Source organism: Hydra viridissima, unplaced genomic scaffold (genome assembly GCF_058129835.1).
Source record: "Hydra viridissima isolate aposymbiotic clone 2 unplaced genomic scaffold, HvirCarnegie_v1 scaffold_8, whole genome shotgun sequence".
NCBI classification, from domain to species: Eukaryota; Metazoa; Cnidaria; class Hydrozoa; order Anthoathecata; family Hydridae; genus Hydra; species Hydra viridissima.
Window position 1 is genome coordinate 16691914 of NW_028324307.1, and position 15148 is coordinate 16707061.

Here is a 15148-nt window from a genome sequence, read left to right on the forward strand (position 1 = left end):
ATTGTTATCAAATATAAATTTAGGTTAAATTTTGTAAAAGGCTGAGTTTGATTTAGTGAAGTAAGATTTAGTGAGTAAACACAATGGCAAATAAAGCAAAGGTTCATGATGAAAATTTAATGTTTGTGTGCTTGTTACGTCTGAAAAATGTTTAAGACGGCTTGCTATTTTCCAACCAGATCGAATATGCCAACTGTACCAGACCAAGATTAACATCAGTGATTCTCGGGTACCACAAGGTCTTTGAGAATTGTGAAGAACTACTTTGCGCAAGAAACAAGAGGGGAAAGAAATTGCACTCCCCCTTTTCTTTGATTTCATGTTAATTCAAATGAGACTGGAAACAAAAGACACGATGTGTTATTGGCTAATCTGCCAAATTGGTCTTTCAAAGCTGCAAGAAAAATATCCTCTTAAAGAGCAAACCACCATTAAGAAAGAACCAAGTGTGCGTTGCAGCACATGCCTCAGCCCTTTAGGAAAAGTTTGCGCCACCAATCCTCTCAAATGAAGTTTAGGGAAAACCTTCAATCTTTAACAGCAAAAGATTCCAAAGCAGCCGAACAAATTGCATCTCGAGTTATTGGAAGGTTATTGAAAATCCCTGAAAGGAACTATTCGACTTGCTATATCATTCGGCGGGCCTCCACTTACAATTACCTCCGGTAAATATTATTACTTCAATTTTTACAAAGTAAAATGGTAAATATTTATAATTATGGTAAATATTTATAATTAAATAATTTTTACAAACATATATTGAAAGAAAGTCTTGACTGTTAAGAAATGAGACTAGATAGATTTAAGGAAGTATATTTTCGACAAGTTTCTAATCTCTTTAAAAACGAATAATTTAAAATTTTTATCCAAACTTTATGAACAAAATTTATTGTAAACATTATTGTAAACACAATTAATACCAAACGTCGCTGTTTAGTTTTTTGCTGCATACTTTTTTTATGTTGCATACCTATTTTTGCTGCATACTTATTTTTCTGCATTTGCTGCATACTTATTTTTCTGCAATTGCTTATTACTTATTTTTCTGCAATTGCTGCATACTTATTTTTCCGATAAAAATAACAACCAAAGTGTAATCTTTATTCAAAATTTTTTATACCAAAACTAGATGCTAGTATCAATAATCTAGCGAAAATTTCTTAGATAAAATAAAAAATTAGTATTGAGAGAATTCGTATTTATTGAAGTTCATATATTAAATTTATTCAACTCTCAGGGGCGTGTACAGGAATTTTTTTGGGTAAGTCGCAGTTTTAACCCCCCCCCCCCCAAAAAAAAAAAAAAAAAAAGTTAAATTTTAGCATCCCCCTCCCCCCCCTTCCTCATTCACAAACGCATATATGAGGTAAGACGGCTTAGCAATCGCCCGATATTTTATCGCACATGATGCTAACCATTATCAAACATCATCGCTTCGCACGCTATCTATTTTTAGAAGAAAATGATGATAACCATAGTCAGCACCAACGCTTAACAATTACACACGACCTATTCTTATATGAAGCAAAAAAAAATTATTGAAAAACTGTCTAAACTTTATGTTTAAGAAATGTTTAATAAATACTCACTAAACAGGGTGTATGTACCAAGGGAAGTCCAAATTTTATTTTTAATGTTTAAAACCCTTTCTTTCTTTTTATATTTTTTAAAATGCAAGTAATTAAAAAGATACACAGCTTTGTATAAAATAGTTGGGGATGTCCATTGATATATTTTAATATATGCTTGTTGTTAATTACAGTCTTCTCCTCCTGATGATAAATATCAATAGAATTTGACTAAAACTTTACTCAGGGTGTAATTGAAAAGGGAAGTCCGGAATTTGTTCTCTAAGAAATAATTACTTTTATTTTTTTTAAATTAACAAAAGAAAATATTTAAAAAATGAAGTACCTTATAACTTAATAAAAAAAGGTATGTCCATTCAAGTTTCTTATTAATTTGTTTAAGTCAAAAATTAAAACAACCTCCGTTTAAATATATAAATCGTTTTTTTTTTTTTTAATAAACTTTAGACCGTTCTCGATTTGACAAGCACTATGCGCGAGGTTAGAATTATTTAATTCTATTCCTATTTTAAAAGTTGGGAGAAAATGAGTTATTAATTTTAGTAAGTAATGATTACTTCTAAAATGCGCTCTATTTTACAAGTTTTTTTCTAATTTGTTTAAACATAAATTATTTAAAGCATAAGTTATTATTTCTTTAAAAATTAAGACTAAGTTTTTAAATAATTATTACTTTAAGAAAAAAATCAAAAACTTTCTCCCAACATTTAAACTTGGAGATAGAACAAAATAATTCTAACTTGGCGTATAATAAAATACTAAACCGTAAATCTAACTGTTATCCCGGATTAATAACTTCTTACCATCCGTTCGAACAGTTAACCTTGTATAGTTTGCTTAATTATTGCTTTAGTTTATTATAATTATTCGCTCTGTTTGCTTTTATCTACCGACGCATCATATTTACTTAACGAAATATTGAAGTTGTGAAAAAATATGTATATATACATATTTTGGGTATGTCCAGCGACGTAGCAGACATCCCCTAGACACGCCCCTGGACTCTCATACAAGATGTCGTCATTTAAAATTTATTTCACAGCTAAATACGGAGCTGAACTTTATAAAGAAACAAAAAAATTACAACAAGCAAAAACAAATATGGCAAAATCGAAGAATCAATATATCTTTCTTCAAAAGTGTGTAAAACATAAATTAATACCAAAATCGCTTCGAGTTGTATGTCCAATAAATAACAAAAGAGGAAGAGACATAACTAAAAGGTACCGTTTTGAATTACTAATATGCATCAAAAACGATTCTAGAACTCGTTATTTTAATCAAATAAAATTTGTAAAAGATATCCAAAACTATTTATATAAAAAATTAACTCAAGATGATTATGAATCTGTCGAAAATGTTGCCGAAAAATCCCGAGAAAAAATGTTTGTTAAATCTAAATATCGTCTGATCAAAAAATTTAATATCTTGAAAAATATAAATTTAAAAGAAAAAGCTGAGACTCCTTCAATTCTTAAAGATGTTGTATTAAACCTATGTGAAACGGAAATACCTGAAAACCACAGGAATCTTTTAGAACTAGGACCAAAATTTGTTCCAACTATACAAAATATACCCTATTTAGACATTATTTCAATAACAGAATCCACTGCGTTAAAACTAGAGTATTGCAACAAAATTGAGAGTTCACAAGACTTACGCAGAAACGTGTTGAGGCAACTTAAAATGCTTAAACCGCAAAAAAACAATAACTTAAATTATAAACAGAGGGAAGCATTAAAACAAATAAAAGAGGACAGAAACATTGATATATACTCTTTTGATAAAGGAGCAGGCTTTGTTAGAATAGAACACAACAAAGCCATTGACAAAATTCGTCAAGAGATTGGCAAAACAAAGAGAATTAAAGAGGACCCTACCATTTCATTTGCTACTAAAATTAGAACTTACCTATCAAAATTGAATAAAAAAGGGCGATTTACCAAAAAAGAATATGAAAGTCTTTACCCAAGCGACCCAGTACCGCCACGTATGTATGGAGTAATTAAAGCGCACAAACCGGAAAAATCATACCCTATGCGATTAGTAGTTTCAACCATCGGGACACCAAGTTATGGAATATCACAATATCTAGTAAATATATTTTTACCAATCTTAGATAAAAACATAACAAAGTTAAAAAATTCGTCAACTTTTGTAAAAACAGCTAAACTTTGGAATATATCAAATGATGAAATACAAGTATCTTATGACGTTGTCAATTTATATCCATCAATTCCTCTGGGAGAGGCTACAAAAATTCTTCTTGATATGTTAAAGCACTTCTCAAATTTAAATAAACTAACAAAACTAAGCGTTTCAGAAATAAAATCACTAATAGAACTGTGTTTATATAAATGTTATTTTTTATGGAATGAAGAAATTCATGAACTTGTAGATTCAGGTCCAATAGGACTTTCACTCATGGTAGTACTTGCGGAAGGTTTCCTGCAATTTTTTGAAAATAAAGCAATCAATATTGCGCTTCATTCTAATCCACCGTTAAAAATAAAATCATTTTTCAGGTACGTAGATGATAGCCACGCAAGATTTACAAATAAAGATAATGCCATCCGTTTTCAACAAATATTAAACAGTCAACATCATGCCATCAAATACACAATTGAATTGGAAGATGAAAATAAAAGATTAAATTTTTTAGACATCCAAATAACGAATAATCAAAAAGGTAAATATGATTTTAACATACATCGAAAAAAAGCAATAACAAATATTCAGGTTAAGCCCAATTCAAACCACGATCCAAAAATCTTGGAAGGAATATTTAAAGGGTTTATTCATAGAGCTTTATCAATTTGCTCTGAAAAATTTTTAAATAAAGAAATCGATTTCCTAATAAATGTGTTTGCTGAAAATGGATACGAAAAGAAGAAATTACAAGACCTTGCAAATATTGTTAAAAAAAAACGACACTCAAATAATGAAATAGTTTTATCTAACAACAAAGCAACTATGCCAACTATATCACTACCGTGGATCCCAGTATTATCACCAAAACTTCGAAAAATCTTTAGGAAAGCAGGTTACAGGGCAGTCTTTAAATCCAGTGCAAATCTTAAATCTTTACTAACTTCGCGCAACAAAACAAAACTACCATCAAATAGCCATCCCGGAGTATACCTAATAGAATGCGAGTGTAAACAAAAATACATCGGCGAAACAAAAATGAAAATAGCAACAAGAACAAAACAACACCAAAAAAATGTTTTTGAAGAAAAATTAGAACAATATGCAATTGGCCATCATAAAATTAAATGTTCAGGTAATATAAAATGGGATCAAGTAAAGACGCTAAAAGTAGAACCCAAAAAATTTGAAAGAAAAGTTCGAGAGGCAATCGAAATTCAGTTCAACAAATACGGACCTAAAAATGGAGGTATGAATTTAGATGACGGTCAATATGTAAAAACGCAATTCTGGACGCCATACTTTTTATACCTACGAAATATTAAAGAAGCCCAACTAAAGCGAAGTTTAAAGAAGCCATTAAAAAGTGACATTACCGTTAATGTTTGTTTGTAATTTAATTTAATAATATTTGTAATTAAAGCTGAAGATGCTAGTATCAATAATCTAGCGAAAATTTCTTTGATAAAATAAAAAATTAGTATTGAGAGAATTCGTATTTATTGAAGTTCATATATTAAATATATATATATATAAGGAGTGTCTTTGTTTCGCCAGTTAATGGTAGTTTTAAAGTGGTACATCATTAGAATGTACTTTTTTTGATTAAAAAAATCGGAATAATGTCAAAAACTAACATTTTTCTGATGAGAAATATTGTAAAACAAATATTTAGAATGAAATTATTTTTCGACGGCTTTTTCCAACATCCGTGGTTGAGTAAAAATTGTCTAAAAAACGCTTAAAATTGAACAACTTTGTGACATTGTATCTTCTGTTATATTTAATTTCTCTCATTCAAACTTTTTAGATTTGTGCATTTAATTATTTCATTCCGGTTAACAGATAAATTATTGATTTAAGGAATTATAAAATTTCGAATTATTAAATATTATTGCGCTTTAAAGTTACCCTGACATTAAGAGAATTAAACAGCGCCAATTTATGAATCTAGTTTTGTTGCTAAGGTCAACAACTTTTGATTACTAAAAACATAAATTTTTTACATTAATAAACAATACAACATACTTTATTTTAATAAACAATACAAGATGATTGTACCATATGAAAGAAGATAAAGTTTGCAGAAAATGTGTAAAAACAATTTTTTCACATCTTGCCCTAAATTCAGTTATTTTTTTTTAGTACTGCGCTACTTTAAATCAAATAAACTATGCAGCATTGTAATTATATAGTGTCTATTACTTTTACTTTCTCATATTTTTAGGAAACTAAAATATTATTAAATTACTTATTATAATAGCTTCTAAACACTGTAAGTTACCAGCGAACTGCTTCTTGTTTGTGAATGTTACATTGGACCTTCTATGGTCGGTTTATGAAAAAAATGTTAAATAGATTGGAATAAATTTTTGTTGCCTATTGTATTCAGTGGAACACTCTCTTAAATTTGCTTCAATCAAAGAATAAATGTTAAAGAAATTTTCAGAATGAAATACATTTTAGGTGCCCCTACCAATGAATTTATTTATATCAACTTATGGCTCGTTTGAGTGTTAAATTAAAAATTTCGACTGTTTATCATTTTATATGAATCAAATGAAGATCAATTGATCAACTAACATTTATGTTGTACTGAATATTAAATAAAAAACCTTTCTGTTCTGTTATTCCATATGTTGTCAAGACAACAATAAAGTCATTATTCCTACTTGGTCTACTTAACTCGATTGGGACATCGCTAACGGTACTCCTTCACAACTGATAGAAAGAATTAATTTCTTCTTCGTTGTTTCTGTACGGTTTGTGGCACTCGTCCTTCAAGGTTACTCCCTCTTCTGCTATGTTATTTAATAGTCTCACTTTCTGACTGTGGCCTTGACAGATTGGTAATCTTCGTCTGCTGGGCAGAACCCAACATCTTTGTCAAGAAAAAATGTTGATATTATTGAGATGGTAAGGAATCTATAGCTGCTTTCAGTGACAGAATCTTGCAGGTTCTTGAAGCTCACTACTGCCAAATCAACATTTATTAACTTTAGTAAATGTTCTGTATCCAGTGACACTATCATCGAAGAATGCTAATATAATTATATCCTAGGACAAATACTTAAGCGTCTTTTCCTTATTACAAAAGTGGAGGCTGCTAAACTCCGCTCATTGAATTTGTCAAAATTCCTAATAAGCTCAATACGGGGCTCTAAATACGGGGTGGTAGTGCTCTAAACTATGCCTTGGTGTATAAAGTAACTGTGAGAAGGCAAATTTCTACTATGCCCTCTTCTTCTTTCTTTGTCAACTTGAACTGACCTCAAAACATCCACGTTTATAATGAATACATAACCCTTTGGTATCTACTTGGCTCGCTACAGTTCGACCGGAGCTTGGAACAAAAACAAATCCTTTTTTAATATAAAAATCTTTTAACATGAATAATAAATTAATATAAATAATAAAAGTATAAATAATAATATATTTAAAATTATAGTAAAATATAAACAATAAAAAAATTTAATTTAAAGCTTTTAATATAAAAATTTTAATATAAAAATCGATCTTTTTTAATATAAAAAACAGTGCCGTAACTTTCTTCTTTGATAGTAGTTTGGTTGAGATGACAGCATATCACATTTAACTTATCAGCCACTACTCGGTTTCTCTTTTTGTATATGGTTTTGAAGTCTTAGCATCAACCGCAAATAAAGAATTCTTTTTAGTATTAAACCAAACTGCTAACTTTACTGACACCTAACTGTCAGCAGGCTTCGATAACAGCAACCATATTAACAAACAGTTTACAATTTGATTTACAAGTTAACACGAGGATTCAAGGACTTCAGTACACATACACACACGCGCGCGCGCACACGTAAGCACCAACGAATAGTATTTTTAAAAACTAAATAGCGAACGGTAACTTCGTTAAGATTCGGGACCGAAGCTTAACCAAGCTACCGAGTTGAACGAATATTTTTCTTCGGATTTGTTACGTTATGTTTTCTTCGGATTTGTTACGTTATGTTTTCTTCGGATTTGTTACGTTATGTTTTCTTCGGATTTGTTACGTTATGTTTTCTTCGGATTTGTTAGCGCAGTATTATTTATAAAACTTCAGTCACCAAAGTTAAACGAATATTCGTCTTCAATCAAAAAATTTGCACCAAATCAAACACTGAAGGTTATTGGGCTATGGTTTATGAAATTTAATAAATAAAATTTAATACTAACGTTAATTATAATATTTGGTCAATATATCAATAAAACATTTGTTTAGCAAAGGGTCAATTCCGAAATTTTTTGAACGTATAACGAATAGTAAATTTGACGACCGGAGTTTAACGAAGTCTAAATATTCGATCGACTTCTACAGTTATATTTAGGCAGTTAAAAATACAGTTGTAAAAAAGTCAGTATTATGTCATACTTCAGTTAAAAAACAAGTGATATTGAGTCACATTTTAAATATAGTATCTAAAAATAGTCAACCAGAAATTCAAATAGTTCCGGAAAATTAATTATTTTGGTCTGTTAAGGTTTTCTTGGTTAAATTTAGGCTGAATCTAAAAAATGCATTATGTTAGATAGCCTTGAGTTTTTTTACTTAACAATTAATTCCCTCTTTTTTACTGAATTTTAGTTTACTAATCGTATTCTTTTCGAATAATACCGTTTACTTGAATTTTTAATAATTTTCTTTTTTTTTTTAAATATAAAAGATAAGATACATCTAAGAATGATAAAATAAGAAAGCAGCAAATTTTTTATTAACTGTCATTATTTAAGGAAGCCCTTCGTTGCTTGGATACCATGAAGTTGTTAAGTTATAATTATACGTTGAAATTTTTTTTTTTTTTTCAGATATTGAGTATAACGAACCTCAGCTATTTAGGTTTGTCCTAAGGAAAATTATTCAGAGCCGCAAATCACGTAGCATTTGACAAATCTGAATTTAAAAAGGACTTGTTCTTGGGATTATTTTTTAATGTTAAATCTTTCTAGTCTAAATATAGCTCCGATACTATTGGTCACTATTTTCGACCCCTCCAACCTGAAACGTCAAATTAAGTTGAATCTTTAACAAAAAAATATTTACATTGCGAAAAAAGTTGTACAAAATCTCTATTATTAGTGTCTTAGATGAGAATTATTTTTAAATAACTATATTGGGTTCGGTGAAATTAATAGAACAGTGACAAAAGGTTTTTCCAACTAAATTTATGCCAATAACAATAACGACCTGAAGAAACTAATTTCGTTTCGTCTTTATTTAACGCGGCAAGATTTTATTTTATCAATATTACATTTACAGCTGTTGCTTTTTCTCTCAGATTTTACTTAAAATACTAAGTTACTTAATTATAAGTATGCTAATTTTTTCAAAACAGTTATAACCTCGTTTTCTACTCTCTTCAAAAACTCTTCCTATAAATCTAAATCAGCTTATTGTTAGCGAATTCGCTTTCATTATGATCTCCGCTAATTCCGGAAGCTGTACGTTGGAGTTTTTATTAACTGTGATGGCGCATTCCAATCTTTTTCGCGCTAAAATTAAATGCAATTCCAACGTCACAACAACTCCAAAAAAATTTTTTCCTGATTAAAATAGCCTCTTACGAGACTTCCCAATATAAAGAATATTTTGTTTCCATCCATTAAAATTAGTAAGTTCTTCCGTAAAAACGCGGTTATCTAACGCAAAAATTTGTAGATATTTCAAAACAATAGCGATAAAACAATTATAACTTTACGAAATAACTCGGAACAAGAGAACACGAGCTATGTTTGGGTGATCGTAAAAATAACATAAATCACAGCAGAATTCTCATAACTTAAAATGTAAATTGTACATAAATGATTTACGAGTACGGTCTATCTTCAATCTGTAAGATACACTCCAGAACAGAGTTTTCTAAAAATAAGTTATTTTGTTAAAAATGGTTTTGTTGAATCTTACGGCGATTAAAAATGATCTGGCCGTAAAGCGCAATAAATAGAATTTGTCAAAAGTTGAATAAAAATCCGGAATAAGAGAAATAAATCGCATATCCGGAATAAGAGAATTAAATCACACATCCGAAGTAAAACAAAGAAAAGCAATCGGGCGTATGGAATTTCATTCTTTCAACGACAACCGTTGTAAAAAATAACAGGCCTGCTATATTTACACATCGCTTTCAAATAAAATGCAATGACAACAAAAAGATATTAGCAAGAATATAAAAAAATATTAGAAAGGAATATAAAACTGCGAATAAAAAAAATTTCGGCTAAACTCCGAAAATGTTAATACATAACAATGAGGTAAATATAAACAATGGTAACTTTACTCGGACATAATTCGGGGTAAATCAATAAATAGCTCTAAATTTTATGTTACAACAACAACAAAAATAAACAAGTTCTTCTTGAGAAAAAAAAGTTTTTAAAAATCGGAAACCAAAAAACCGAATATGCAGTATATAGTTTTTAAAAACACGTCAAATAAACGCGTAATAAAGGGAGAAAAAAAAGTTAAAATCTTGTAAAAAGCGAATTAGTGTGTTCACAACTATATGTAATTGAGTTTGGAATATTTAAGAAATTAAATTTGAAAATATGATTATTAGTATTATTAAATCTTCTTTTAAAAAATATCACATATCAAGTGCTGTTATCAGGATCGTAAGACGAGTTGGAAATGTCGCTTCCTGCAGGGCTCATATTTCCAGTGTATGCAGTAGCCAGGCATTTGTTCTGCTCCAAGTCCATCAACTGTCCCATAAAACTAAAGTTAGGAGCAATGTTTTTTTTCTTGCTCTTTACATGGTCATAAGCTTCCTCGAGTGAAAAACCATGTTTAATCATCAGGTAGGCTATAACAATAGTACTTGAACGTGAAACTCCTCCTAAGCAATGGACCAAAACACAACCACCTGCATCAATAGCATTATCTGATAAAAAAAACAAGGAAAACTTCAATAAAACTAATTATGTTAAAAAAGCTCCCAATGAAACCATATTTATAGTGTAGGTTTAATTATATGATGGTTAATGGGTAGTACTTTATAAGCCACAAAAATTAATTTAGGTTAAAACTCTTTTTCTCTCTCATAAACCACAGATCACTGAAAGTGGTTGAACTGTAAAAAGTAATTTTTCTTCACATAAATATTTCAAAAACAATCATATATTTGAAAGTTTTTATGATCTCCTTAAATTTTGGTTATAGTGGGAAAAGAGGTATAACCTGTTAACCACTGACATATCAAGTTTAAAAAAAAAAAGACCTAATGAGTTTTATGTTAATTTTCTTCTTAGCAGAGATTAACCTATAGGCTGAAAATATTTATCAAATACTACAAAGAATAAAAAATACTCAGATTTTTGAACATTGAAAATAAAAAACAAATGCTTAAAAGAAAAAACACTGAAAATTTAAAAAAAAAAAGAAATACTGAAGTGTAAATTTTTAAAACCTATCAAAAAAAAGCCAAATTTGTTTGAAAATTTCAATAGTTTACCACTTTCTATAAGTTCAAAATAGTTTATACCCAGCAGCAATTTTTAAGTTTCCTGAGGGATTAAGAAACATCCAATTTATGTATGGACAAAGATTATAAATACTTTTGTTAAGAAGGATTACTTTTTTATATTCTTAATCTCATTTTTCAACAAACCTTAAAACTTTATTTACAATTCAAACAAAATGTTCCATGTGAGCATTAGTGTATAGACAGTGTTATGAAATCAAACTATTTAAACAAAGTTATTCAAAACAAAATACTTTCAACATTATGGCACATATTTGTAACAATCATTGAAATTGTTTAGATCAGATTTATTCTACCAAAATTTCAATGAAAAGACTCAACATGATTTTTTTTAAATTTTCAGATAAAAAGTCAATTGATAAACTAGTCAAAAACTGCAAATAAAAATAAATTTTTTCCCCACATTTACTTAAGAAAATTTATTTGGTTATTGGCAAAAGAAAAAAAAGAAAACAACAATAACAAAACAAAAAATTTTTTTTGTAAAACTATTACTTTAGTTATTTTATTGCTTTGTTAGTCTCTGTTGCCAATGTGCAAAATATATAACAACCATATACATTTAAAAAAATGTTTATGTTAAATAAATCATTATTTAGCTTACTGCATGCTAGCTATTTAATGTTGTAATGTAATTTGCACTTAAAATATAAGAATAAAAACTGTAAAAAGTGTGGTTGTATTCTTTTTAAACAGCGTAAGAATATATAAATATTTTTATAAATTTATTTTTTGTATTTTAGTGAACTATCTGTAAAAATGAAAAAAATCACCCTCCTACCTATAAAATTATATGCAACTGGGAACATATCCATCACATTACCACTTGAATTATCTTGAATTGGTAATTGAAGATATTCAAACTCTTTGCTATCATAAAAAACATTTGGCAAATCATGTGTAACATTTAAAATGTGAGTAATATTTGAATTTCGTAACAACTCAATGCAAGAAGAGTCTGTTTTGTTACCCAAAAATAAACTAGGCACTATTTGAATTGGTCCTGATGAATCAGGTTTAAAATGTAAATCTTTAACATTAAATATTTCTTTATTGTTTCTGTTATTATTCGAGTCAAGGGTAGCTGGTAATGTCATACTATTAGCAATATTTAGGTTCGAAAGACTGAACATAGCATTACCAAGTTCAACACCTTCACCACATTGACAAAGATGTGGAAATAACTCCTCAAAATTTGCAAACCCACCTAAAAAAAAGTCACAAGTACATGCTTCCATAAATTCCAGCATAAAAATAGATACATTCATATATAAATGTATGCATGGATGCATGTATGTATGTATGTATGTATGTATGTATGTATGTATGTATGTATGTATGTATGTATGTATGTATGTATGTATGTATGTATGTATGTATGTATTTATGTATGTATGTATGTATGTATGTATGTATGTATGTATGTATGTATGTATGTATGTATGTATGTATGTATGTATGTATGTATGTATGTATGTATGTATATATATATATATATATATATATATATATATATATATATATATATATATATATATATATATATATATATATATATATATATATATATATATATATACAAACATCAGAAAATTTGTTGACATATCAAAAATGTGCATTCAAAGTTATCTATTTACCATTTAACGTCACGACATGAGTATCCTCTGAAAGTTTTTGTAAAAGACATTCCAGTAGAGTGTTTTCTAAGTTATCATTCATGCATGATCTCTCATCATAAATTACCACTTTATCGTAACGGCTTCGTTCATCGTACTTGCTTTTCGCAAATTCAGAATTCATAAAATTTTTTATCGGAACATTTCCTTTCTTTAAGCGTCGAATCATAAGCGAAGGTACAGAAATATTTATTGCACCTTCAATATGTGCTTTAGAATAATCACAAAATGGACGGCAGTCTATTAAAAGAAGAGGTAGTCTTTGTTGATATTGAGCAAACAGCCATCCAGATGTTTCGAATTTAACTTTCATTTCTATAAAATATTAATAAACTTGTTAACAAAAGTTTACATAAATTATAAAAAGTTCTAACACTTCGGTATTTGCATTACGACATTTTCACTCATTATTAACTTCTTTTATATTCACATAATGTTTTTAAGCGCACACTACGCTATTGAGACGAACAATTTTATCTTCTGGCCAATCGTATTACTCCATAAACAATAAAGATAACAAAGTTAACGTTTTCAGACAAACATTCCTTGTGAAATTTGTTACGGCAGATTTGTGGCGTCAGTGTGTCATATACGTAGGATATAGAAATAAACGGAAATGTTTGTCATCAAACAATGACCTAGGTATGAAAAAATAATACGTAAAATAAGATAATGCTAATTTTCCATTCAAAAAAAGTCATTTACAAAAATTAAAAGCGGCGTCGCCGTTTTCATTTCTCCAATGTCAATCGTTGCTTTCATTTTTCTCCTGTTCTGTAACAAAACACGAAATGGAATTATGGTTCTCTGCAAACCCTATTGACATGTAAAATGATACTGAGCCAAATTTTTTGACAATAACCAGAAATAGATAAAAGTTTCTCCATCAGTTTTAAGTATCTGTATAGGAGTTTTATTTTATTTGAATGTGCAGGAAGAAAACTCGAGGATCTTGTTTTAACGAAATTCGCGTTATTCAATAAATATCGAAATTTAATTTCTAATCATGTTAAAAAATAGAATTGAAAAGATACTTCAAGAGCGTTTTTTGAAAATCAAAGACCAGATTTCGAAATCATCATTTGTAACTTTGAAAGTTTTAAATGTAAAGAAAATCCCTTATTTTTTCCATTTCCCAGGCGAAATTTTTTTAATCCATTCATTTGCTACTTCCTAATTAGTTACATATAGTTAATAGCGCTTTTTAAAGAGCTTTCCATTTTCTTTTGTATGGAAACAATTAGCACCATCACCGAAACGATTTTTTCGGTGAGTCAAAAAAATTGCTTTTGATTATTTCCGTATTTCCTTCCGTAAAGTTACGTTCGATTGACAAAATGCATTTTTCCATTTTTGGTTACAATATGGCTACTTTATTGGTTTTCCTAAACTTTTCAGGAATTAAAAAATTTATGATTCATAAAAAGATGAAGTATATATTTTAATCTGCTCTAATCAGCATTTTTTGACTGCACTGAATTTTCCTAAATTTAAACAAACACGCATTTGTAGTTCTATAAATTTGATTCATTTATTGTAAATAAGATTTTTTTTAATGACATGAACATTATAGTTCATGCCATTTAAAAATTTTAATTACTATGCATGAGTATATATTTATTGCTAACAGCCTATTTTAAACTTTTTTTTTTTTTCCACATACTTTTTACTTAAAATCTTCATCTTGTTTTGTTTCGGATTTATTCTTTAAAAAGTATCTTAAATTGAGGATGATATTTTGGTTGCTAAGAATCTAAGAATATATATATATATATATATATATATATATATATATATATATATATATATATATATATATATATATATATATATATATATATATATATAGACACGCACACACACACATACATGCATGTGTATTCATCCCTGTGAACTGCGGATTGATCCTTTTTAGGAAAAGTAACCCTTATTCCTAAAACTCTTGGGGGTAATTTGATTCTAATTTTTTACTTATGAAACATAATAATGTAAAGAATGACTATCGGATTTTGCAATACTCACGCTAAGTATCAGAATTAGAGAATTAATAAATGTTTGAAAAGTGTAAATTGTCTTTATTTTGGATTGCAATGAAACACTTAAATACATTTGAAACCTCGCAAAAGGTATTTCATCGCACAAAATTTTAATTAAACAAAAATACAGCAAAAATTGTAAACAAAAAACTTGCGTGAGCGTGTTAAAGCGCTCACGTATGCTCAATGACTTTGAAAACAGTGCCAAG

At 28.7% G+C, this 15148-nt stretch overlaps 1 protein-coding gene across 2 annotated transcripts; it reads right to left on the reverse strand.

The window, feature by feature from the left end:
- Positions 1-9801: 9801 nt before the first annotated feature.
- Positions 9802-13325, reverse strand: LOC149885367 (dual specificity protein phosphatase 6-like). 2 transcript variants are annotated; one of them, XM_090096496.1, is made up of 3 exons: positions 12865-13325; positions 12369-12434; positions 9802-10627 (listed from the first exon to the last, which is right to left on the reverse strand). In XM_090096496.1, exons 1-3 carry the CDS (start codon positions 13214-13216, stop codon positions 10338-10340), a joined length of 708 nt encoding a protein of 235 aa, XP_089952622.1. In that variant the 5' UTR covers positions 13217-13325; the 3' UTR covers positions 9802-10337. The 2 variants fall into 2 exon arrangements, with proteins under 2 accessions (XP_089952622.1, XP_089952621.1); XM_090096495.1 differs by having other exon boundaries at positions 12009-12434; positions 12865-13322.
- Between the last annotated feature and the right edge of the window lie 1823 nt (positions 13326-15148).